Source organism: Scophthalmus maximus, chromosome 16, assembly GCF_022379125.1.
Source record: "Scophthalmus maximus strain ysfricsl-2021 chromosome 16, ASM2237912v1, whole genome shotgun sequence".
In the NCBI taxonomy this organism is placed as follows: domain Eukaryota; kingdom Metazoa; phylum Chordata; class Actinopteri; order Pleuronectiformes; family Scophthalmidae; genus Scophthalmus; species Scophthalmus maximus.
Window position 1 is genome coordinate 8,048,410 of NC_061530.1, and position 26,934 is coordinate 8,075,343.

A 26,934-nucleotide genomic window follows, 5' to 3' on the forward strand; every position below is an offset into this window, starting at 1 on the left:
AAATCTAAACATGTATATAAACGCTGTGTGGACGATTTTGCAACGTTTCTGAGCGGACACTGCATATAATGGGAAAACGAAGATTTTTACACATTCGTAGGTGTATTTTCAAAAGAAATTGTCAAATAGATAGTATAAAATTATATATTTAATAAACATACACATGTACATAAACACTGTGGACGATTTTGCAACTGAGATAGCTTTTAAGATAAGTGGAAAGGACTACTTTTTTTGTTTATCAATTTGTGGATAGAAAACAAAGTCAAAATGGCCATTCACACTACATATGCATACAGTCTTTTCATATTGTCTTTTTACATATTTTTTTATACACCTGAAAACCGTAATATTGTTGGAATGCTGATTTTAATTGTCTGTGATTTGTATGTTTTTGTGAAAGCACTTTGTGAAGCTACTAGGTGCTATATAAATAAAATTATTATGATCGTTATTATTATTCTGAACAATTTATAGTTTGGCTAATACAGCATTAAAGATAAAAATTTAGCAAAAATACTGGTGCCATGTTTTATTTACCATTTTATTAGGTACAACTATCGAAAGCAAATGCCGTCTAAAATGACAGGCGTGCAGTTAGAAAGTTGAAACCGATTTAGAATGAACAAATAAATACTTTTTGAAAAGTAGCCTAATTCTCCCAGTGCCACCAGGCGGCCTGGTGGCTCAGTGCTTTTTAACTCTGTGTGAGTATGAGGGTTTAAATAATTTAGTTTTCATGTTGGTGGAACGCATTTACTTGAGCCCTGTAGGCCTACATGTATAGTAGTTATACATTTCTACATTTACCTGACAGCCATAGAGTTAGCATGTTTTATGTTGGCGGCACATGCAGCCATCACCTTGGGATGTTCCTGCACAGGTCAGTGGGACACTTATTTCCGGGCTGCGCAGGACAGACGTGTAAATCCAGACTAAGTTACTGGGCCTCGCTTGATGTTGCAGTTGAGGACCAACTGGTGGGTAAGTCTTGCAGCCATTAGTACGTGGAGGAAAACAAATTTCATTGCAATAAAATGGCAGATACTTTGCAGTAAAACAGCAACAACAACAAACAAAAAAAGCGGGTTGTCCGTCAAATTTGCATTGTGGTTGTTCTTACGTTAATTCAGTCAGGGTTGACATACTTTTCCACTTCTGAAGTTGGCAGAAATTATATTAGTATGTAGCATGTTGTATGAAATTGAGTCAGTCAGCTGTGTGTTAATCAATGTAAGGCACTAAAAGAAAGTGGGACAATTACTGCTGAAACATCAGATTAACACGGTGCCGCCTACAGTGGATTGGTCCTCTGCTGCCCCATCTGCCATTAGCTTGCCCTGCAAATCCAATTATGTTCTTATGTTCCCCCGGTCTAATAATAGCTGAAAATGACGGAAAGCGCAGAAGCAACACGTCATTTGTTGGTTGCACAGAGGAAATAATGTTATGGAGCTGATATGTCCTTTCTGTAGAGTTGATTGTTCTGTTATGTGTGACAAGCTGCGATGACGGACAGACGCACTCGGACCAGGGAGAGGTGGCGGGAATGGCAGCAGGTGATGCAGAAGAGGAAGGATTAGAGTGGCGGATGTCTGAAGGAACTTAAGAAGAATCTCTCGAGGTACCAGATGAAATAAGGTAGGCCACAAAATGTGTTAAAAAACAAAACAAATGATATTGTTTTAAGCCTGAATTTTACCATTACTATACTATTATCATTAATTTCCAGACTTAGCGCTGACTCCACTGATTTAACCATCACATATTACCAATGGTCAGCATGCTTTTCCTGGCTCTTCTTTTTTATTTGCGTTGCTGTAACAACTCAATTTCTCTCTGGAATCAACCCCAGCACCGGGTGGTCAGTTTGCAGGACAAGGTGACGCCGAACAAAGGTTCAAACTTAACTTAAATTTAAGTTGGTTTAACTAGCATTCTTTTCCCAGTTAGTTTTCATTTGACATCAATATTGCCAACTTTTATGTTTTATGGTATAACATAACATTTGTATTTCATATGTGATCACAAACACTAATGCGAACTGTTGTAGCCACCGTGCAGACACCTCACCGGACGTTGTCGTGGTTCAGTTGTATCAGAGTACACATAACGTGATTAACAGAGCAGGGTTATTTGGCAATATACCAAATTGCTGTTTTCTGGTGTCTGTCAGTTACGTCATTACTGTTGCTGTGTCAGAATGAAAGCAAAGCACTGTCACCAGTGTGCAGCGGAGACACCAACAGCAGCACATTCGATGAAGTTCAAATAGAATCAAGTGAGTCAAAGAAGTAAAAACATAAAGGGGGGAAACAATAAACCACCAGCAATATGTCCCATTGTTTTCCTCTAATTCTCTAATAAGAGAAGGAATAAGATGATTATGGTGGAATACCTCCTGAAGACTACCACGCCAACATCTGGAAAAAATCTGTCCCTAAAATATGTTCTATATTCTGGTTATTTATCAGATTTAGATGTTGTTTTTATATCAAATGCCACCAGGGTTGTTAGCTGTAGCAAATTAATACTTTGAACTTAAATGACCTCATGCCGTAAAAAAGTCCACACTTTTATCCACCATCTTCCATCCGCCATTCTGGAAGAGTTACCTCGGATTGGTTTTCTTACAGTTTAGTTCCATAAAGCGTGTCATTCCATGTCATTTGCATGCAATCTAAACACATTCCCCTCAAATGTGTAGAGCGACGATAGGTGAGGTCACGCTGATTACAATTATTCTGTGCACCATCAAAAATCCTAATGAAAAACTTACTATAAGTCAGCACACCTTGTTAATTCTTTCCACTGCTGGAGGCGGCTCTTCACTGTTTGTTTTTTTTACTTTCTTACATAAAGTAAAAATACTTGATGCAAGATTTTGTGGTTGGTTTGTAGACAGCTGTTGATGCCAACATTGATAATGTCAATAGCAGAAAAACTCACACAGGGCCCCTTTAAAACTTCATTTACAATCTCACAGTCAGCATCAATGACGCTGGGCAGTATGAAATGTAAATGCTGGCTTTTTGCCTTTTAAAGGCCGGGTAATGACCCATCTTCCACTGCTTCCATATCTAAGTGTCCCTGCCTCTTGGTGCCAAACAGAGGCCTATTACACTATGTAGTTACACATGATCTGATGATGTGTTGTCATCGGCGCACAGGATATTGTCAATTACTGTAATCTTCTCAAGGTAATTCAGCATGTCAGAGCATGAGTGCTTTAAAAGTGCTCAACATTGGACTCAGTTGAACTGACTTATCAGTTGGTGCAAGTTTATACAGTGTATAGAATCTAAAAAAATGAATACAACTATACAAACAGACAAAACAAATACTGTACTAATATATTGTGTGTTGAAAGCTAAAACTGCAGCTTCTCGGAGTGGTACAGTCAGTAATCAGGTGAAATAGAATGAAAGCCCCACTAAAGCGATCAGACTTTTGCACTGCGCGTGTTCTTCATGTGAAATTAGATGATAATAGATATATAGTTATATATGACAACTGTAAGCAGAAGTGTAGGATTTGTTTCCAATTAGATCTAAGTCCACTAAACCCCTAAGCATGTCTGTCTGAAACGCTGACCTCTAACTTCTGACCTCTAAAGGTCCACTGTGGCTGACGTACATGTCAGAGGGATTCTAGTCCAACAGGGCACTCTTGCTGTCAACCCTCACCCTCACCTTTAAATGCATATATAGTTACACACACATAACTTGTGTTGTACCCTCAAAGCAAATATTGTTGTTTTGAAGAAGAATTATTTAGATCATAATCTCTTGCGTGCGTGTGTCCTGTCAGGATGGGTACGTTCGTGACCCTGGCAGAAGTGTTGGAGGCCCGGGGTTCACCGCTGGACGAGGACGAGGTCTGGTGTCTGCTGCTCGCCACCACTGAGGCCCTGCTGGACATCTCCAAAAAAGGTAATCGATGCTGCAATTTCCTTGTTTTTTTTACACAATGTGCAACCCTATTCAGCATGAGCAAAGGTCAAAAAAAATCTTGAGTTGTAAATGTCAGCAGTTTCTGTTCTGCTCTCTGCGCAGGGTCAGGCAACATGTGCAGTGTGCTAAGCCCAGGCTCGGTGCTACTGTCAGCCAATGGGAGTCTGGCCTTCAAGAGCTGTGCACCGTACGAAGATGTGGCCTCCTTCACGGCTCCCGAGGCCCAGCAGTCTCACGCTGCCTCCACCAGGACTCCGGCAGAAAAGGTTGGAAAAGTACTAGAATGATGGTTTTGTGGACATCTTATACAAAATATTTGTAGACCCTGATTGTGTCCCCCAGGTTTAGAACTAAACCTGACTCCTGGGTTACTAAAGATGGGGATAGGATATAAATGATATAGAGATTTTTTTTCTAAGAGGACACCAGTAAAAAAAATAAGAGTTGAGAACCACTGATGTAGACCATCGTGCAATGAGAAGAAATCAGATCCATGGCGTCACATGTTATTACCTATGTGTTCTAATAAATCCAAAGTTTGTGTGTGTGTGCGTACCCTTGACATTGAATTAAAATGCTGTCGTTGGGCCCATACAAAAGCTCCATAGTCCCCAAAAAGGTCTTCAGACAAAATGTTGCTGTGTGAGCAGGGATAAGTGTCGTAATCATTTGCTTGTTCTGCCTTCTATCAGATGGTTGTGTACTCTCTTGGGATGACTCTTTATTGGTGCGTTGATTATCATCTACCTCATAACAGGGTACTGTCCTCACTCTTACTTACTTCTATCTCATGCTCCAATGCATTCTTGCGTATCACTGTGCCTCATCTATATTCCTGACACGCGTTTTTCCCCCTGCAGCCGGTCCAGCTGAGTGCGAGGCTGGAGGGTTTGCTGCTTAGTATGTGTGAGGACATGGTGGTGCGGAGGAGTGACCTCCTGACGGTGCTGGAGGCCTGTGAGCTGCACCACAAGGCTGCCATGCTGCCTCCCGCCGAACGCCTCATCCGACAGCTTGTCGAAGATGTCTACACGGACTCGGTGAGTGTGCGCCGAACGGGAGGCGGTAGTTTTGATTTGATTCACTTCACTGATGTGTAACTGATAGAACCTACCTTCTGCTTGAGCTGGACAATGATGCCGTTGCAGGTTGATCATGTGTCCATGGCGGCAAATGGATCCCAGCTAACGGACCGCAGTCAAATGGTCAGGGACAGATTGCACAGTAAGAAATGGATCCCTGTTTTTTACCGACCTGGGGCAATAATTTTAATTTTTTTTTCAAATACGTATACTAACTGTATCTTATCGTCTAACTTCGTGAGTTGGATGATGAGTTTAATACCACTCTCTTGTCTGTACACAAAATATGAAGCTACCACCCAGCAGCTGGTTAGCTTAGCATAAAGCAGGGGGCATATATGGCTTTGTCCAAACAAAATCCCCTCCTAGCAGCTTTAAAGCTCACTAACATGTTATGTATTTAAAAAAAAAAATCCATTTATCAAAAGAAGTACAAAAACATAATTGCTCCAGGGCCAAGAAAGAGTCTGGAACAAACCCCACATGTCTCTTATTGCAGAGTTTTTATTAAAAAATTTGATATTACCTGTTAATTAGTGAGCTTTAGATTACTTTACACTTTTTGCTAAGCTAAACTAAACCAACGTCTGGCTGTAGCTTCATGTTTAACATACAAACATGCAAATGTCCACCAACCCTCTCACCTAACTCTCAGCAAGAAGGAGAGATTAAGTGTAAATTAGAATGTGGGCATAAGTTTTAAGTACCGATTTGTTTTCCAGGGGGCTCTTTTAATAACTCATCATGGGCGCTGAAGAAGAATGTTTCTAGAACCTTCTCAGGAGCATCTTATCCATCTGAGTCCATAGGGTGAGAAGTCTGTGTCCAGACATATTTCTTACAAGCCTAAAAATAGGCATGTTTTTATCATAAATAATACATTGTCATAAAGATATTTGTAGGATTGAATCACAGTACAAATAACACTGTATAATCATGTTATGTTTATTTGACAGTAAAACTAAATTCCAGTTGAATTTGCATAATTCTACTTAAAATTGGTGAGAATAGTGTGGAAAAGGAGACAGATGTGTTGGGAAGACAAGCCCTGCAAACGACTAACGGGAATGAAATATGCTCTGGTTTCAAGCCATCGTTTCATGAGTGACAGGTCACACTCTCGTCAGACTGAGAATGGAAAACTGGTTTTCCCCAGGATCCCCTCGGGAGGTCGACACAGAGAGAGCTACGGCAGCTGGCAGCAGCTGAACCGCGGCCCCTGCAGTCCGTACATGGACGGTAATCGACACGCCAACTTAAGACCCCTCACACCGTTTGAGTCGACAATGAGTCTGAATGACAAGAAAGCCAAGGTGAGACGCCTATTTATTACAGTATATTGTGTAACCTAATTCAATATGCTATGAATGGGGGTTGAGCTGCCAACCATTTTATAGGCCCACATCATGTCATTTACATGTCATTTAGGTTTTATTTGTGTTTATGACCGGTTCTGTTGTCAAGATCGGATGACAACTGATTTACTTTTCTCTGTCCTTTTTCTTTTTCCGTTTCAGGACTTGGGCCCTGAGTTTATTAGAATAATAGATGAGCCGCTTGTTGTCTTGGAGCTGCCTGGATCCATTGTGGTGCGTTCTTAAAATAAAAGGAGGAACTAAATTCTGTCATGACAAATTTTTGGTGGGGTTTACAGTAATTGACATCTGACTTAAAATTAAAATGTGCTTGGAAAACCGACATTTCACTAAGTCTTTGTAAATATGGAATACAGCAATTTTCTTTGATAACAAGTTGTTCCCATTACACTCAAGCTAATGGTGTGTACATCCATTCGGATATAGGAAGTTGACTGTTTCAGTCAAGGGTGTTTCAAATAAAAAAGAGCATTTCTTCAGTCACCATCATAGAGTGCGATTGGCTTACCAAGGCCAAGTTTTGGGTCTTTCTTAAAGGAAATATAGAACTTCTCTCTCAGATGATGTTCCTAATTTATTCTGGGTTTCTGTGAGACATACAGTCAGTGTTTGTGAATCATCTGCTGTACAACCTGCTTGAGATGAGGCCTGTCCTATACCACTAAAGTACGAAACCGCACTGAAAAAAAACCCCTAAAATTGCAAGAAATTCAAATGTGGTTAGGGTTATCAATCCTATTAAACAGAAACAGTTGCTTCTTCCATTTTATGCAGACTTAGTATCAAAGGTCCCTCCCGTCGAGTTGCAAAAATAATGTACCAGAAATTCCTTCTTCACAATGTGCGCCCTCTTTTTGACAGTCAAAGAAAGGGAAATCTCCAACCACCCAGAGAGAGCTGAGTGTGGTGATGCCAAATGGTCGGAGCATCCTGGTCAAGTGTGAGGTGAAATCCCGAGGGGGAGACGTCTTTGACATGATTGTGGCTCACTCCAACCTGATGGAACATTTCTACTTTGGCCTTGCTTACATTGATGGTAAAACAGCAGTTGAATGCAAGAACGATGAGTCAGTGAATGAACTGGTGGCTGACACGCTGAGTGAATGACTGGCTGCATACAGCATCTGACTGTCTGCTTGACTTACTGGTGTGGTGGAGTTTGTGTGGCGGATTTAACACTGTTGGTCATACGGCATTATTTCACATGATGTGGCCACTCAGACGTATCCCTTTGCTTTTCAGATAATGAATTTTTCTTTGTGGAAAATGACACGAAGATTTCAAAAGTTGCTCCAGATAGCTGGAAGAAAGTGCCTACAACCACCCTTGTTCTTTACTTCAGGGTCAAATTCTTTGTCAGTGACATATCTCTCCTTTTGTAAGTATCATTCCTCTCTTAATTTCTTGTCTCGTGTTATCACCAGAAACAAAAGTAATTACAAAATGTGTCTAGTTGCGTCAAAAACTCTTCAAATGTGCGCGATTTTCTCCGTCAGGCACAAACAGACCCGTCACCAGTTTTACCTCCAGCTCAGGAAAGACCTTTTGGACGACAGGCTGTCCTGCCATGAGGAGACTGCTCTGTACCTGGGGGCTCTGGCCCTGCAGACGGAGTATGGAGACTGCATGCCTGAGGTCAGTCTAGACAACTGTTTTCTCAGGAGCTGCTATAGGGGCCCTCCAGCAATGTAGTGCTGCACTTCCATTATCCAGCTGTTTACTCAGAAGTATGGGTCAAGACCCACCAACACAGAATCCTATATTTCCATTAAACTCCTCCATCACCCTCTCTATGTGAGTGAATTGCCTTCTCTCCCAAAACAAATTTTCCATTTGCTGTGTTTAGGTGTATGGTAGGAACTACTACCGCCCTGACCAGTATGTCCCCAAGAGTGTGATGGAGAAACGTGCCTTGCCTTACATTAAGGAGGAGCTGCTGCGACTTCACACCAACAACGCTCAGATGCTGGCCGACGAATCAGAGCTCGAGTTCCTCAAAGTAACAATATAGTCAAATTTGAAATTAAAAATCATGTGTCACCATTAATATTATACAAAGTATAGTAGCCACTTTCTATTTGTCCCCTTAGGTGTGTCAGCAGTTGCCTGAATACGGTGTGTTGTTCCACCGCGTGACGCGTGAAAGAAAGCCTTTAGAAGGAGAGATTATCCTTGGGGTTTGTGCCAAAGGTGTCATCGTCTATGAAGTCAAAGATGGCTGCAGATCCACCAGTCAGACTTTCTACTGGAGGGAGACCGCAACCATTTCCTCGAATGTGAGTGGAATGATGATGTTTTGTAATTCGATTGCGGTTTATGAATGAAATTCAAATACCTTTTGAATTTCAAAAACCCCCCGATTTCTACCTGCTCCTGCAGAGGCGTAAATTTGTAGTAGAGAGCCGTGGCAGCAAGAAGAAGTACACCTTCATCACCGAAAGGTCGAAGATAGCCACGTATCTGTGTAACCTGTGCTCCGCCCAGCACAAGTTCAACAATGAGATGAACTCTCGCCAGCTCAGCCACAGCCTGATCTCAGGTCAGTCGCTCAACTCAACGTAGAGGGAACATGCATGAAAAGACAAACCCTCCAAACCGACTTCCATCTACTCACGACTCCACCTTTTTTTCACTTTCACCTCCAGAGGCGGTGTGTCGTGCTCAGAGCAGTCGGCTCAAGTCCTACTCATGCTCAGAGACACCACAGGATGAGAGTGGTCTGACCACGCCTCAGGACGAGTCCCTCACCAAGCTGTGTGATGACGTCACAGCCAGGATCGAGTCCCGCATCAAACAGCAGCGCCAGAGCCTCAATGAGCAGAGGTTCACTGTGTGGCTCTTCACTGTGAACATGAATATTTACAGAAATTATAGGAACTATTTGCTCCAGACCTTGTGACTCTCTGAAAGCTATTTCAAAGTGGCTGAAGGTTGTTTTCTCAGTTTTCCTCTCTCTGCGTCTCTTCTGCAGTACCTGCTCCAGCAGTCAGCCCAGCAGCATTGGAATGCGTTCACCAGCATTATCTCAGAGGAGTGGATCTGAGGCCCCCTCTGGTTCCCCAGCAACTAGAGGTACAGAATAACCAAGCAATCTACTCGCCCTCTTTAACTGATTACCCACGAGTACACGACAAATTGTGCAAGGGGATCAGTTAAAGGAGTGCACAATTAGTGTGAGTTAGGTATGTAAGAGTGGTAGAGGTGCTAGGGAAGTAGACTGAGATGTGCCCTTTTTGACTGATCAAAGACCAGAAGTGGAGTGGCAATGTTGACTATCTGTGAAGTTTTTACTTTGAATGAAGAGAGACCCCCCTTGAAGGGCATTGTAGTGGAAGCGAGAGATAACCATCGCCTCTACCGAGCGTTGAGTGTTAAACTGATTCAGGAACGGCCCGATTGACTGTTATCCTCGCCATGACAAATTAAAAGGACGCTCAGTGAGGTAGGATTCCAACCAACAATGTGTTATGCCCAAGATGCCCATATCAGAGAGTACGGATATGTTGGGATGTGGTGTTTCAACGTGTCGGAGACTGCTGACAGGTCCGCCAAGATAAGAACTGAGGTCCTTTGAGCTTCTGTCACAGACAGAAGAGCCGTTGTCTCTACGACAAAACACCAGAGCTCACGCTGAGTCTGATATTTCAGCAAGTCTCTGTTGATATAGCATTAGCTTCATGAAACGCGGCTGTTCACCCAGGCTTGCCTGAAGCTTTGCTTGATCTTAAAGTCATTCAAACAAATCTAGTACTTAATTCTTTTGGGGATTGACTTGTGTTCCTTCATTTTCACAGGAAACCTGAATAAACGGGGAACGTCATCTGAGAGAGAAGTTTTATGTGTTTCCTTGAAGAAAGACCCAAAGCTTGGCCTTGGTAAGCCAATCGCACTCCTTGATGGTAACTGTTTATTTGCAGTTTATTTTTTTGGGGAAAAAAAGTCCTCTTTTTGACACATCTGTGCTTTGTGCCCGTCTAGGTATAGTGATAGTGGGGGAGGACACTGTGGGGTGTTATGATTTGGGCATCTTTGTTGCCTCTATTGTTCCTGGTGGACCAGCAGATAAGGATGGACGCGTCAGACCAGGCAAGTCTTTTTGTGGATCGTTTTCCTTTTTGAAGTTCTGCTTTAGACTGTCTGTAGGGAAAGCATTCACCTTAGAAAAGTAAAGCATTGCCCTCATTGATCTAGAAAATATAGCAGTTCCTTTTTGATTTCCATCTTTTAAAAATGCTCTTTCCAATACCGACATTTATGTTTTTTAAATTATTTTGTCGGTATTATAATGTAGGTCTCACTTTTTCAAATGGTTCAAATGGTTATTTCAATTTAAACTCCTCACATACCGCGACTTATGTGGTGAGAGCTAAATGTTCTTGTTTTGAATTCATTCGGCATCTCCCTCTGTTTTAAGAGAATAGCAGAGTAGCAGGAAAGCGCAAATGAGGTCAGAGAGGCTGTGGGAGGTGCGGGCCTTTGGGGTCACGGTGAGCTTTAGAAGTGTGTGGTGGGGGCTTCACATCTCCACTGTAACTGGACACCAGCAACATTTCCCAGTGACCTTTGCCCTCAGGTGGTCGTCTCATCTCTCTGAACCACATCAGTCTGGAAGGCGTCACCTTCAGCGAGGCAGCAGAGGTCATGCAGAGCAGCCCCGAGGAGGTGCAGCTCATTATCTCACAGTCAAAAGGTGCCTCTGTCTAACTGTGTGTGTGTGTGTGTGTGTGTGTGTGTGTGTGTGTAATGATGGTGTGGCTTTGACCTTTACCCTTCTTTGGTTTGTGTGTATAATAAAGGTGATTCAGTAATTAGCCTATTCTATTGGCGCACCTGCTTTTTATTAATGAAATGTTAATATTAGATCTTTGTTCACTCCTTTTCCTTGAGGCGACCTCTGCCTTTTTTCTGAACTTGCATGTGTCCCTGGGTGGACTGTTTTAAATGTCAGTCATAGACAAATCCCACCTTCATCATACAAACTGGGTCCCTTAAACTCCAAGTGTTAACACAGATTTTTTTTTAATTATTATTTCCCTATATATTTCAGTATCAATAAATACGAATTCTCAGACTTTCAAAGACAGCTAGCCTGGCCCTGTCCGTCAAACCAGAAACTCCAAATTTCACTGATTTGCATGCAGGGTTTTGTAGCGTGCTCAAAAATGTATGTGGGACACATAGCTATTTCCCCCAGTGTTCCGGTTTGGTTTTAGGTCGCTGCTTAATCTATTTGGTTATGTTCTTGTCTCCAGTCTCTCTCAGTCCTAACAGTGTGCGCCCTCCTGTGTTGAGAAATTACGAGTCCCAGACCACACTGCTGACGGATGGTCGATCGGAAGACAACAGCCTGGATGAGGTCGTGTCAGTCATGACGACGCCAAAGACCGGGAATAGGCTGCACGTCCCTTGTGAAGTACGAGTCCTCGGTGCCCAGGTAGAATCATGGAGATGGTTCAGGTGTCTTTATGAAACTAAGTTTATTTATAATTATTTCAACTACGTAAGAGATCGATAACCTTTCAGACCCCATACGGTAGGTAAGACTTAATTGCAACAGTGCAAAAAACCCCACTGTACCTCCAGTAAGTCCTAGCAATAAAAACTAGTTAACCCAAACAACCCATACAAATGTACTTTACTGTGGTAATCTTGAACAACAGGGCAGTGAACTCACTGCTGTTTCTGTCTGTGTCGGTTTCAGGACGGCTGCTCTCCGTCTCCCTCTCTAAACTGCGAGAGGCCGGAGGAGATCACCGTGGAGCTCAGGAAGATAGCAGGAAGTCTCGGCATTAGCATCTCTGTGAGTTCATGAATTATTTCCAATTCCTGTGACACTGTGGCGGATGGTAGTCGGTCAGTTGTGTCAGTTGTGAGTAGCAACTGTCGCTGCGTTTTGGATATTTGATTGCTGATGTTGAGTACATTCAAAATGGTGGCAGAAGGAAAGTTGGCACAAACTGCAGTTCAGTGGTTGCATAACATGAAGAAGCATAACTGTTAATGTTGTCAATGGTTGAGTTTTATGGTGAAAAAACCTTTGTGGATGAAATTGAATTTTACTGTCTGTGTCCCATGATCCAGACAGCTTTGAAGGAAATAATGATAACAAGCTTTGAGTATCGTTCGATCCCATTAGTCTTGAGATGTTCACCACACCAAATTTGAAGTTGCTGGTGCGAAGTCTGTCAGAAGAGTTCGTTGAAGTATGATGAGCGAAAATGTCCAGTTCGCACACTAAAATTGAAATGTTCGACTCCCTGTTGGTCGGAGGTAATGGCGACCTTTTATTTTTTTGTAGGTCTTGATGTGATACACATGCCTGCCAAATTCAATTTATCTACATCAAATGTAAAGCAAGGGGTAATGTGGTAAGGTATAAAGTAAGTTATTTTGCCACGCCCATGCCCGAGACCCCTAAAATATCAAGCCAATCCCAGCAGATGTTGGGCGAGAGGCAGGGTACAGCCCGGACAGGTTGCCAGCCCATCACAGGCCCAACATACACAGACAAACAACTCTCCATGCTCACATATACTGTACATCTGTACAATTTAGAGTCTCCGGTTAACCTAAACTTAACCCCGCAGTACGACATGGGGAGAACATGCTGACCTCAGCACCGGTGTGCCGCCTGCTTTTCAGTTAGTATGTAAAACCTTGTGAACATCTGATTAATGTGATTACGATGTAACAATTAGATTAAAAACATTAGGATTGAACAATCAGGAAGGACGATTATTATTACGACAACTCATCGTCAGCAGTGGGTCAGAAAGTCTGTTCCTCTCAATCTGATTAACATCTAAGGTCTGACAACATTAGAGAGAGAGAGAGAGAGCGAGGTTGGTCCATATATATTGGTGGAGGACAATTGTTGTGATGATTCCCAAGCAAAATGTGCAATGACTCACCACCATGCAAAATATATTCAATTTTAAATTTTTAGAAAGGAGATCGCTCCGGTTAAATGTCTTTGTGAATCAACTAAAAGCGTCTTGTCACTGATTGTGCAGGGTGGCTTCGACACATCCCATCCTAATGGAGGAATCTACATCAAGAGCCTTGTCGCCGGAGGGGCTGCTGAGAGAGACGGACGTGTACATACAGGTATGGCGGCTCTTCGACATCCAATCAAACAATACCAAAGGCCCACATGTACTGGTGAGGGAAAAAAATCATTTTGGTAACGATGCGTTTGATTGATGCTCAGGTGGACAAATCCGAATGAATGATATTACTATTACTATTACTAAAACATGGAACGCAACGCGAGGATCTAAGCCGAGGAGCACGTAATAAAGAACTAAAAGAAGTACAGAGAGAAATAGACATCCTCGTCGTTTTCTGTTACAGGGGACAGACTGTTGGAGGTGGATGGAATTCGTTTCCAGGACTTCACCTACCAGCAGGCTGTGGAGTGTCTGAGTAGAACTGGAGAGGTAACCTATTAGAGACCCCATGAGTATATTCATTTCAAGTGAGGGCAAGTGTTGTCGTTGATGATAATCTCCTCCTCCTCTTCCAGGTGGTAACCATGGTTGTGGAGAAGGATCTGATGAACCTGCCAGGGGTTTCCCTCAGCAGCAGCAGCGTGACCAGCCCCAGCCTCAGTCCAGCCACCGGCCGGCCGAGACTCGAGAGCTGCTCGTCCATGGGCGCCCCCCCAAGCACGATCGGTGACTGGCCCAGGGACTACAGCTTCATCACTGACAGTAGGACTCCTCCGCCAGACCTATGGAATTTTAACCAATGAGAAAAAAAATTACATATCACTGCCTTAAAGGGATGGTTCAGTGATTTTGAAGTGGGGTTGTATGAGTTAGTTATGCAACAGTGGGACTCAGACTTACGCTTCCTCCACTTCTCCTCCAAACGCCGTGAAATGACATCGCTGATCACCATACGCATTAGGTAACATATCAGCTATGCACAAGTAACTCATACGACCCCACTTCAAAATCACTGAACTGGAATTTGTTCCCCTTCCCCTTAATGGATGGAATCTGCAGCTACCTCAGAGAGACAGAGGGTTATGACACTACAAGAAAATGTCCTTGTTGGATTAGATGGAAATACAGACTAGTTGACTCGTCTAAAAGTTTGAAAATCGTCAAAATTGAGCACAATTTAAATCAAAACTCTTTCCTTGACACAGCCTACATACAACCTAATTTCATTTTCTCGACGGCGATACTGCTGATCCACTGATTTCGTCTGTCCTTTTTTTCCCGCTGTGCTGGTTGACAACAGCGTAGCATAGCCACAAACCTCACTCACAGAGAGCGTTCGTGAGAGGGCTCGTCGACTCTAAGCTGGTTTGTGCTTTAATAGCCGAGCAGGCGGCCGTGCTCATCTGACTGCTTTCAAGATGAACTTTGACACACTTCCTCCCCTTCATCCTGATCTTCCTAACCGACACTGACCTTCCGTCTTATCCCTCTGGCCTCCCTTATCCTTCAGCCCGTCCTTTTATATCTGGCGGCCCACATCTCTCCTCTGTCCTCCCGGCTGAAACCCACACACAGCGGATCACGCAAAAAAAACAGCCAGTTTGCCTCGACATCTAAAATGTTCCAAAATGTCCCCTCCTGCAATGGTCGCTCATTTTTATCTACCATTATGTTTCCTATGTGTATTCTTGTGTGAAATGTTCTATTTGAATGCGATTTTAAGTTGATGTCGTGAAATGGAGTTTGCGCCATCACCTCCACAGAAGCCTGAAGAGGACATGCAAGTGATGCGATCAAATAGTTTTTTTTTTTCTTTATCGTCACGTGAAAAGCTTTTATTTCCCATCATGACGTATGTATTATTTTGTCGGCAGAAGACGATGATTTAACACATTGGGAGTTGACCAAAGTAAAACTTCTGATTCAAAATTATGAGGAAAACTGTTGCAAAAGAATGAAACCAGGATTAGGGGAGTTGTGATATTATCTTCATATACAAAAACCTCAACCGATACAAGTGGAAGCAAGGGTGGAGGTGGCGCTAGTGAATTGCTACCTAAACAACAGTACAGCGATTTTCAGAATTCCTGTGGGAAGCGACAAGGTCCAAGAGTATCCGCCAAATATCAATTCTGAATTTGTTTGATGAAACGCTTTTCAAGTTTGAATGACGAAACAGTTCATTTTTTGCTGCGGTTGTTTTTCTTTGTTTAATGCTCAATAAGACAAAGAAAAAAGATAATAGGCTTTATACTTTCTCTTCCCTTCCCTTCCAATTCCCCTCGTCCAACTCCCGTTTCCGATTTCCTTCATCTCGCGACCTCCGTGCATCTCCACCTCGTCATCGTCTCATTCGCCTCCCTCCAACTCCACACCTACCCAGACAACACACAGGAGGTGACGCTGACCAAGAGTGCCAAAGGCCTGGGCTTCAGCTTCCTCATGTGCGAGCTGGATCCGCCCACTGGCGACTTTGGCAGCCTGGTGCGGATAAAGCATCTTTTCCCGGGCCAGCCGGCCGAGGAGAGTGGCAGGATCCAGGAGGGAGACGTCCTGCTGGCCATCAACGGACAGTGGCTCAGGGAGCTGTCCTATCCAGTATGTACAGATTTTTACCTCCAACTCTATTCTTTAATATGTATCTATTCTATGAACCCTATAATCCAATTGGTGTCGTTTGCTTTACAATCCAGTTTAGAATTTTCTTTTCTTTGATTTATTCTCTACTGAAATTCACGATGAAACATTAATAATTCTAATTTGACACGAATACTATATAATACAATATTGGCTATAATTAGCTATATAAAGACATTGGTTCCATTTTATTGAGGTTAAACATGTAGGATTTGATATGTTTCAGGTTTTAGGGCTCTGGAAGCTGCTGTAAAGGGTCTCGGTTAAATCACGCGCAGACTGTATTTTGCAACCGTTAAAATTTTGTCCAATTTGGGTTTACGGTGCAGGGATCTGGGGGATGTCGTTAAAAAACGAACAAAAGGTGCGTTGTGTTTTTGGGCGAGCGTGAAATGGCCCCGAAACTGTCTGTGTTTGCGCGGTGGTGTGGTGGGATGGGACGGAGTCGTGTGAGGTGAGCTGAGGCGAAAGGGTGACGTCTTGTAATTGTAGTATAGGTTTAGAATTAACTTAATTAAAGCCCAACAATAGGTTTAGTGAACAAACCTTTTATTTGGGTTAAACAATTATCCACCGGCGAGGGGAACCTGCAGAGCCCGATGGTGGTTGATGGGATGTAGATGACGCCGAGGATCTGAGGGAGACGCTTGCGTGGGCTCCGGATTTGGAGACCGGAGGCAATCGGGGAGGAGGAGGGTCCCCGAAATGACAAGTGACGGCCGGGGAGAGGAGGACAGGTTGAAAGGTTTGACAGCGAACGACGTGATTGGTTGATTGAGATTGTGGCGAAATTTGATTGGATTACCGGGAAACGCCCACAGTCGTCTGATTACAAAAGGCTTGGAGAGAGAGAGAGATGAACAAAGTCTTCCTGATTGAACTTACACCGAGCTTCTTTAATTACTCTGATCTTATCTAACATGAGTAGGGTTTTTTTTTTTTGTTTTCATGTTATTCTCCGAATATTTGTAATTTTCTTGGTGTGAAAATGTTCCTAAAATGTGTTTTCTTCCTGTAGAAAGTGTTGCGGCTGTTCAAGACCTCACCACCTGAGGTGCGACTGACTCTCTATCGACCTGCCCCCGGTACACACACACACACACACACACACACACACACACACTCTCTCACTGACAATTACAGACATCCCTGCTTGTCTCCCTGCGGCACCTTCACCTGTTTATTCACCAGTTTTATTTTTCCCTTCTCCGCAGGGACCCTTCCTTCCATCGATCAGTTCACTGGCACATGAGTGACGCCACAGCGAGGTCACTGGCGGCAACGTGGGCCGGCGAGGCCGCTCTCGATGAGATCGGCTGAGCGCTCCGCCGTCCGCCGATCTCATCGATCGACACCGACACTGCGGAAAGGTCAGCGCTGTTCACCTGATGTGACCTGATGTGACCTGATGTGACGTGAGGTGAGGTTTATTCTCTGTGAGAGTGTTGTCTGGTCGTATATTTTCATACCTTTTGTTACAGAGACACTGGAAAGTCTGTTTAATGCTGATGCACTCACAAAACACTGGAGTCACGCATTAAGAATAAGAATATTATTAATAGGACTATGAGAAAATACGTAACCGTTTTAGAACAACACAGTCCTCAGTGGGAATAAGATGTTGTCCCATGTTAGTGCTTCGTTCTACCTAACCAATTAGACCCACAAACACGCATGAACACACACACACACACGTTTGCAGCTTCAGAATAATAGGGAAGTTTGGTCTCGTCTGTTCTCTCCAGGTACACTGAAGAACCTGACATGGATCAGTAAAGCACGGCGGTCAAATGTGTGGCCACAGTGGCTCGTGAAACTTTATGGATTTGTGAAGAGGACAACTGGATAAAAACAAGGTGAGTGACTTGATGACGAGACACTTTAATGGCGTTGTTTCGTCTCAGGTTTAGAGAGGATGTGTTCTTTCTTTCCTTCACTGATTTGTGTGTTAATTTCTTGTAGGAAATTAGTATAAATTGAAACCGAACTCCAATTGCATCGGACTTGTCCCGCGTCACAAGGTGCACGCTGTCTCACATACCAAACAAAACATAGCATTTAGTCAGACAACCAAGTTGACACTACGAACATAGCACATCCAACGTTACAAGTTAGCAGGGGCAATGAGAACAGTTATATCACTTGCTTACTGATCAGCCTACACAGGTCCGAAAAGAGAAAAGATGGAAGCCAGAGCCAAATATTTGTAGTTTGAAAAAAAAAAACCAGAACAACAATATTTGGAATTTTGTAATTCTGACAGCTGCTGAAACATTTTCTTTAAGAGTATTTAAGCTGTGGATGTAAACTGACACGTGCAGCTTTTCATCAAGGAAAAAATATCAAAGTTATCCAAAATTGAACTCTGACCATTTCTACTCGTTGTTCATCATCTGCACCACGAGGTGGCAGCATAGCTCTAGGAAGTACCAACACTTTGTCCTTCCTGTTTTGCAATCATCTGTGCTCTTTTCTCAATTAATAGCATTTCATTCTATTCCTCCACAGAAAAGCAAAAACACGGATGACAACTAAAAGCCCGGTCTGCAGAATCCCGGCCAAGAGAGTCACGAATGCATTTCAAAAAAGTTGTATCTAGAAATGAGAAAACAATACTGTGAATGCCTTTTTTTATATTATTAAAAGCTTTGAGTTGTCTGTGTGGTCTGTGTTTCCTTTTCTTCACAAAAACAAACGTCAACAGTCTGACCCGAATATGGATGATCCACACATCCAAACTCTCATTTAGTATCTGGACACACCATAACCATCACGTACGCACGCACGCACTCACACACTCACACACACACACACACACACACCTCCCTGGGTGAGGAGCCAGTAATGGCCCCCTCGTAAATAGGGGTTCCTGTATTTCGGTGAAACCCAGTAGTGCATCTGGATCCCATCAGCGCCTGTGTTCCCTTCGCAAATGATCCCAAATGTTTCTCATTATGCCAGAGGAGTCGGCACGAGGCTGTGTGTGTGTGTGTGTGTGTGTGTGTGTGAGTATGTGTGCGTGTGTGTGCGTGTGTGTGTGTGTGTGTGTGTGCGTGTGATAGCCCCTGACGGACACGCACACCCATACACTGGCCTCTGGTTATTCATGAACAGGAGTAACAGAGATGGACAGCGTGGTCTTGACCTCCGCGGCCTCTGCTTGGGTCGCTGCACGCGGTGATGACTGATGAGTGAAAGATGGGGCGGGGACGGATTTTTCTCTACCAGCCTTCCTCTGCGGGTACCGCTGTCTCCCGGCTGTTCTCGGGCAAATTTTCCAAAAGTTGGGGTTTGGGAGGTCAGATGTTAAGGGTGGCTGCGGTCGCAGGAGTTGTGGGATATAAAAGTTTTACATCATACTGCTATTCTTGGAGAAGCTACACTGAGCATCTCTTCTGAGAGAAAGTTATTGGGCGATTTCCACGTTTTAAGGCGAACGCTCAGCAAGTATGGCCTACATCATGGTCAATCTATGGTGTGGATTCAGCATACAAACGCGTGCAAACGTCTTGCTTCACCTTGTAGTCGCGTGACTGCACTTCGGGGGGGGGGGGGGGGGGGGGGGTGTGGACATTTCATTGAGTGCTAACAGAGTATTACATAGGGGGGACTTTTTCTCTGCTACTCCATAGATGAACATGCGCTGGCATGGAGCCATCGCTAACGGTGCCAAGTGTTGTGTGAGACTGTGACTGTGGGGGCAACAAAAAGCATGAACTCTGAAAAAAAAGAAAAAAGGAGAGGAGGTTCCATTAGCCGTTTCCTGCTCAACTTGCGTTGTTTTATTAGTTGAAAAAAATTCTGCAGGGTCGCTGTTGTTCGAGGCGCTCGTTCAGCAGCCCATCAAGTGGAGACTTCGATCCCAGTTCTCTGGGACAATTTCTCTGAATTTCCGTGATAGAACTGCGCAGTGCTCGTGCTTACTGAGATCAGACGCCTGCTCCAGACGTTGTTTAACCTGCTTGAGCATTAAAAATAGTTGCTCAATCAATTAAATTTATATATATATATTTAATTAAATATTTTTTATGTTAACAGTGCATAGGCTCACTTGTTTTCCTTACCTCTAAAAAGCTGTTACACCTTTTAAGCTCTTTGCTTTGGGTTTAACAACATGCAACTTTATTGTTTGGATTCCATCTCATCAACTTGTTCCCAACAGTAGTAGGTAGTTGTTGTTTTTTTTTATCTCCCAACTGTATATCACCATGCCCAGCACCAATGTCTGCTAGTGTCTGGTGAAGATACTGACCGATCGGCTTGAGCGGCCCGCTATTTTTCCCAAGAAGGAAAAAGGAAAAGAGGGACAAGGAGAGCGATGTCAGGAATAAGAAAATATGTTTGCCTTCTCGCCATGTCTTGTGTAAGGCACAGCTTGTTAGTCAACCAATCATTTGCTCGCACCGGATCAACTCTGCTTCCTAAAAAACAACCCCCAAAAAAAGCTCCCGACTACACTTAAACCTCACAAAGTTCTACAGGCTTGACAATTCCCAACTCGTGGACTAGCGATACATGGTAGTGTGTACACTGCATGCACAAGCCTTATACAGCAACTGGAACTCAGACCACCGGTCCGGTCCTGATCGTGTCCTCACCTGGATGTGAGCAAGGAGAATGTGACATGAATGAATCTGGCTCCTGGAACCGTAGAAGTTGCGTATGACTATTATTTCATACAGATGGACCAACCTCTCTGGCTCCTGGTGTGAAAAAAACACTACCAGAACAAATGGGCCCGGTGCTGCAGGCCGGCAGCCCTCACGGCCCCCTCTCCCCGTTACCAGGTATGGTGAACGTGATTCACGTTTTCCACTGCGGCCACCGTGACGCACGGGTCCGTCGAGGAGGCGGCTACGGACGCTGGGGTGATGGCATGCGTCGGGCGGTTCGCCCAGCGGCTTTGATGTCACCTCTCGCTCAGCCATTTCCCCCGTTTAAATTGATTGTGCTAATGTGCAAAGTGGACCGCCACGATTAAAGGTAAGCCGTGTTGTTCTTTGAGAAGGGGCCTCGAATCCATCACCGCGGCACTGACGCCAGAGCGTCGACTGACACGAAAAAAATGCGGGCTTGGACAAAAGCCTCCCAGCTCCGTTTGAAAGCGCGAAGGGGAGATCATCAAATTTGACTTATTACTGGCAAGTGAAAAAGGATATCCTAATTATGATTATATCCTGACCCAAATGGCTGGATATTTAAAAATGAAAACAACGGTAATTGCACATTTTAAGGGAGCCGTAAGCCAGAGAATTCCTTGGAGGGAGACCTGAAAAAGGCAGAGGAGATTGAAAAGGTAATTGAGGGGCGTCAATGAAAAGGCAGCAGTCGACTGAGAGTGAGAGTTCAATATGACGAATAGATGAATAGAGGGCGAAGCAGCAAGTGCGTGCATAGTCACATGTGCACACACACACACACACACACACACACACACACACACACACACACACACACACACAGTTTAAGGTGAAGTGTGAGAATCAGGGGAAATAGGGGAGTTGTGCAGCCAGCTCAGAACATGTCAACATTGTTCAGTGTGGGAGGTCGGCCCAGGGGCACGGCGCCAAACTCACGAGGGGGAAATTCAGATGCTCTTTCAACGGAAGTCCTCGCCATACATCTCCGCTCGCTTTTCGGGCAGGGCAAAAAACAACAAGGGCCTCTGGGTCCCGAGCTGCAGCCAGAGCTGTGGGTCGTCTCACTCGACGAGGTGGAAAGGATCGTGAAAGATTTACCCGTTTTTGACGACAGGAATTTCGACGCCCGGCGTGTCCGAGCGGAGGAAGACACACAATTGGTTTTCTGATTGATGCCGGAGGGTTTGGCGATTACACGTTCAGATGAGATGTACAGCTTTCCTGCTCCCCCCGAAATAAACACTCGGGTCCACCCCAGAGGAACTCATTCGTTTCAACTTGTAGAGTCTCACAAGTCAAACTGACAGGAATCCATCTATCCGGGTAAAGGTGGATGGAACACGTTTGCATGTTGTTGTCATGCTGTTTGTCACACGCGGTTGCACCCGTCTACATCAGGGAGTCACGCACTGCGTCAAAAAAGTCTAGTCTCACTGGCAGCTGAGCGCCTCTGGCTAAAAACAGACTCAGGAGCGGACAACCTAGCTGTCACGTTCCAAAATTGCCATCTATATTGACAATAAGGATATTTTTTTTTAAATCAGTGAACTGGGTCATTGTCAGTGACTATCTTACTCGTTAGGAAGCACGTTTGATGAACTGTTAAGATTTGGCCGTAAAAATCAGATTAAAAGGACTGTTGTGAAACGGACTGCACCAAACAAACCTACGGGTGATGATGTCTTAAAAATAGAGATTTTTTAATTACTTTACGCTCATTTACAATCAGTCGCCGCCGGGTGCGGCATTGTGCGCCTCACTGAACCCAGCTAATTGAAATAACGTCAGCATGAGGGGGAGTAGTAATGCGGACGATACGCTCAACGTGCATCTTCTGGCGCAAACAGTGATTTACACATTAAGTCTCCATGCAGCTACGAGAACTCGGGAAGGCCTCAGCGCAAACTGTGGCGACGCGCAACCTGCATGAACAGCTAGTGCGAGCCAATCCCGACCTCCACTGGAAACTGGAAAAGAAATGGACCAGAGAGATTGAGTTACAGCACATGGTTTTTCGACCGGATCGCCCGGGAGCGGACAGGTGTCTCTTCGTTCTTGTTCTGACACGGTAGAGTCATCATCTCGTGAACTTTCCCGCCCTCGGGGAGCCAGTCGGGGGAGGCTGAGCGTCCGCATAGGAAGGCCGACCAGTAGGAGCGGTGCGGTACGTTAACGTGAAGATGACCACTTGCGTCTCGGCTGCGCGGCGAGTGGGAGTGGTCGGACGACCTCAAGTCCGTTCTGAGAGTAGCAGCCAGGCGATCATTGAAGTGCTCAGGCTTTTGAAGCGGTGATATGAATAGCACGCCTCGGCTGGATTGAGCTCCAAGGTGCTGAGCTGCCAGCCATGAAGTCCAGATGTACGTTTCGGAGGAAGGAAATGAATAGTTGAGAGTTGTCAGGATATGAGTAAAAAAAAAGTCATGTGAAGGGGTTTTATTGCTAATAAAGTGTCGAGGGGGGAAAAAAAGAAAAGTATTCAAGGTTGGACACAAGAGCCGTCCTGTAATAATAGGATGGAGTGTTTGGTGTGGATCCTCAAGACTCTCCAAAATCTCCATTAGCTACCTAAATTGGTTTGTTTGCCACTTGACCATCCAATATAATAAATTTCATGCATGACAGGATTTATTCATTTTGGCAACTACAAATGTTCCGCTGTCATTGTCATGCATACAAAGTAGCAATTTGGAAAGTGTAAAGACCTGAAAATCATTTTATATGCGGTTATGGCTCAGGTATGTCAATAAAATAAAAAAAATTGTTATCCTTACCTTGAGTTAGAATCTTTTGGTTCTTCAGCGAGAGCCACATTGGCAGTACTGCACACACGGCCCGTATTCTTGGGATCCTTTGATGGCACTAATCTGGTACTTCATCTCTCACTCGGCACCTTTTCCCTGAAGAAAACCATCTGTGCAAAGGATTCAAACGGGCAAAAAAGGAAAGAGGCTCGGGTTCAAGGCCAGAAAATTCTGGTCATGGACTCACAGTGAGAGGGGAAATGAACTCGTCACTGACACGGACAGAGGAGTGATTGGACTTTAATTTCCCTGAATCCCTTTACGGCGATGATCGCACCAGAGGGATGACAAATTAACTCAATGTCCAAAAACCTAAATGAGGCTTATATAAGCGGGATGGAGCTCAGTGTTTCTAAAAACTAGAATCATACAAGTGTGCCACTGTTTCAGATAAAGGACAGTGTAAGAATACGAAAACGTTTGGTCTTTTAAAGATTCATGTTCAAAATTTTTCTCACAGATTTTTTGGTCCTTTCTGTTGCCGTTTTACAATAGTGATTCAGCAATGTGGCCTTTTGGATAGCAACAAAAATTGAAAATGGTCTGCATGAGGCAAGAATAAAAAAGGGTTTGGATGCAATTTTTTTTCTCTGGCCCAGAATACGAGAACAAAACTCCACTCACACTTTTTGTGGCTTTCCCATTGGCGTTCCTGTCTGCATTCACATTCAACAGTTGATGTTTACATGTGTGTGTGTTTATTCATTGGAGGTTTATGTCGAAGATTTGACAACCACAAAACCAGCCGAGCTACAAATGAGCTTGCGCTTGACACTCGAGCTTGTCTGTAGCCAGCTAGGCTGGAGTACTGGTTCAAATCTTCACATACTTGCTCTGAGCTAATTTGCAGTAGAAGACCTTGAGCTAGATATGTGCGCAATAGTCGACTTTCTCTGGACAATTATGCTGACCCATCGGTCAGCCACTGATAGCTAATGAGGCCCTCGGTGAAACATCTCACCCGAGCGTGGGGTCGGTGATTCTCCACAGGAAATCAGGAACCTCCACAAAGGCCCGTGCAGCGCCGGGGACATCGAACCGGGTGCGTTAATGGGCCAAATGTACCGTGCGACCCGAATGAAACGCGCTCCGTTGCGACCCTGACGTTTTCGAAAGCCTGACGTATCGCACCGCCCAGACACGCATGAGCACTTGAGCGCGGGAAATCAATGGAGGGCGAGGGTTGTTGTTTTACGGTAGGAGGCGGCGTACTGCACGGACTTCACTAACCCCGCACAGTGTACGACTTTACACGAAAGACGCCAGCAAGTACCCTGGAGAGAGCTTTTCTGCCAGTGTCTCTACACATGCTCAGACTCTCGTAGTTGGAAAACCGTTGCACGGAGCTGAGCGCCCAGGTTTGCGTCCAGCTGAGACGGTTGAAGAATGATGTGCAATGCAGGAGACATTGTAAATGATGGGTTTTACGGCGCGGGAGCGGAGGTACAGTACTTCCTATGTGGAAGTCCCCTCACGAATGTGCAAGTACATCGCAGTCATAATCATTCTGTCAGCTGGGCAAGAATGAGCCTCCGCCAGATGAACACACGTGGTCGGACCTCTGCAGCACACCTCTCACACGTACTGTAAAGCCCACCCATCTGCAGGCAGAGCCTGGATCATTGTCCCTAGTCATCTCTCTCCCTCTCTCTCTCTCTCTCTCTCTCTCTTCATGCACCAAGCTATGCCTCCCCATCCAGGATAAACACACTGAACTCGGACCCTCCACCTCGCCACGGCAGTTAACATCAGCCCTCTGTAAAAAACGCAGCACGACCGCATCAGCTCCAGGCAAGTTTTTACGAGCCCCCGGTTCTCTGTCCCCCCCCCCCCCCCCCGAAGGCCCTGTTCCCCATCCCAGACTACTCCCCCAGGCTCCATTAACACTCCCAGCTTGAGGTTTTTTGACTTTAAGAAAATGTTCCCTCGGGAGGAGCCTGCTCCAGAGGCAACAATCATCTCCGTGGGATGGAGCCAAAGATCAGCAATATTTTGGAGTTAGCCAGCGTGAAATCTCAACCAACAAGGAAGGAACTCTGGTCTAACGTCGACCACATCATAAATATAGAGGTGTCTGTATCTGATTTATAATTCAAGCTGGTTAAAGCTTCTTTTTTTTTCATTTGCTGGCTCTGTTTTAGGGAATTGGTATATTCTTTTTTTGCTTTCTTTTTTTTTAGAGCCACACACGTTGAAAAATCATACAGTGATAAAAACCCTCCTGGAAGCAGCCACAGTATCAGACAATCTTCTGGGACACAATGCAGCCGTGCAACGCAGAGTTTTGATGCACTCGAAAATCTATTTTTCAGATTTAGACTAACTCAAAACCATGGAAAGATGGCGCTGACTGTAGGAATTAAATAAGTGTCTTCTTCAATAAGGCCTGCATATATAAATAAAACGTGCCTTATCTGAATGTAATGTTAGGCATTAAACCACATTTATGTCAAACAAAATGTGAAATGCGTCGCTTGCAGTGATGCAGAGAATTATCAGCAAAGTTTTGTTCCCATCTACAGTACATGTAACGTTTTGGTGTCTTTGAGCGAAATGGTTTGATTTCTACGACTCTAAATTTCACTGCTTCGTTTCACCCTTACCTTTGTATCTTTCATTAAATTTTTGCAGCATCGCTGCCATTTTTGTCTTGTTTAAAATTGGGCATATAAAAATCACCCTCACAAAGTCGAGCAGAGGCTGAAAGACCATGTACAGCAATGTACTTTTTGTTCTTCATTCATTGTCTATTCATTTATCTATTATCTCTCCATTCGTAGTCCAACCTTTTTATTCCGAGCTCAAGATTATTTCTGCTTTTTACAGCAGCTCTGCTGCAGACATGTTTACTTGAAACTATAAAAAATCGTGTGCTCACTCACTCTTAAAACGGATGGATATCCACATTCCTTGTGACCGTGGCGTGACGTGATCCTGCAGAAATGCGTAACAGAGAATTAGAGCACGGACAGGTACAATAATTCCGAAAAATGTTATATTTCGGTGCAAAGTTCCAGCAGCGGCATCGGTGTCAAGTGGTCAAGGCAAAATTAAAGATGCCGACGCTGTTTCTGTTCTGCAGAGGAATGTACCGTGAGCACTCCTCACTGCCCTCACTGCTTTTTCTTTCACGTGAAGATAATGTCAGTGGGTGAAGGAAATCCCCCGGAGCACTCTTATTCTCTTTTGTCTCACTTCTCCAGTTGTGCACTCTCTTTGCCCTCTCCCACCCCATTCACTCTTTACTCCTCATCTATCTCTTCCTCCCATCTTTTTCGTAATGTATCCCTGTGGACGAGCAGGCCAATGCCAGAGCCATAAATCTCGGCTCCGTATCTGTCCATCACATCTCATAAAAGTCTCCCCGGTCCCGGTAAGAACTCGGCCTTCCTTCCCCCGTAAATGTGTTTTTGGGTGGTAAGGATCCCTGTAAATAATTTGTTGCCATGTAGTTTTACAAATCGTCCTCCCAGTGCGATGTCCATCTTGTTT

The 26,934-nt window shown here is 44.3% G+C and overlaps 1 protein-coding gene across 4 annotated transcripts; it reads left to right on the top strand.

Annotated features, from left to right (window-relative positions):
* Window positions 1-1,442: 1,442 nt before the first annotated feature.
* Window positions 1,443-17,854, top strand: frmpd2 (FERM and PDZ domain containing 2). Of its 4 annotated transcripts, none has more exons than XM_035613770.2 (29): window positions 1,443-1,641; window positions 3,811-3,932; window positions 4,056-4,219; window positions 4,646-4,711; window positions 4,814-4,993; window positions 5,102-5,177; window positions 5,758-5,845; window positions 6,126-6,348; window positions 6,553-6,624; window positions 7,273-7,447; window positions 7,654-7,789; window positions 7,908-8,046; window positions 8,258-8,410; window positions 8,502-8,687; window positions 8,791-8,950; window positions 9,057-9,234; window positions 9,383-9,483; window positions 10,206-10,286; window positions 10,390-10,497; window positions 10,985-11,101; window positions 11,664-11,845; window positions 12,113-12,211; window positions 13,425-13,518; window positions 13,765-13,850; window positions 13,937-14,123; window positions 15,745-15,959; window positions 17,017-17,083; window positions 17,213-17,418; window positions 17,744-17,854. In XM_035613770.2, the coding sequence occupies exons 2-28, from the start codon at window positions 3,812-3,814 to the stop codon at window positions 17,248-17,250; spliced, it is 3,492 nt and encodes a 1,163-aa protein (XP_035469663.1). In that variant the 5' UTR covers window positions 1,443-1,641; window position 3,811; the 3' UTR covers window positions 17,251-17,418; window positions 17,744-17,854. The 4 variants fall into 4 exon arrangements, with proteins under 4 accessions (XP_035469663.1, XP_035469665.1, XP_035469664.1 ...); XM_035613772.2 differs by having other exon boundaries at window positions 17,017-17,052; XM_035613771.2 differs by having other exon boundaries at window positions 11,664-11,824.
* Window positions 17,855-26,934: the final 9,080 nt, after the last annotated feature.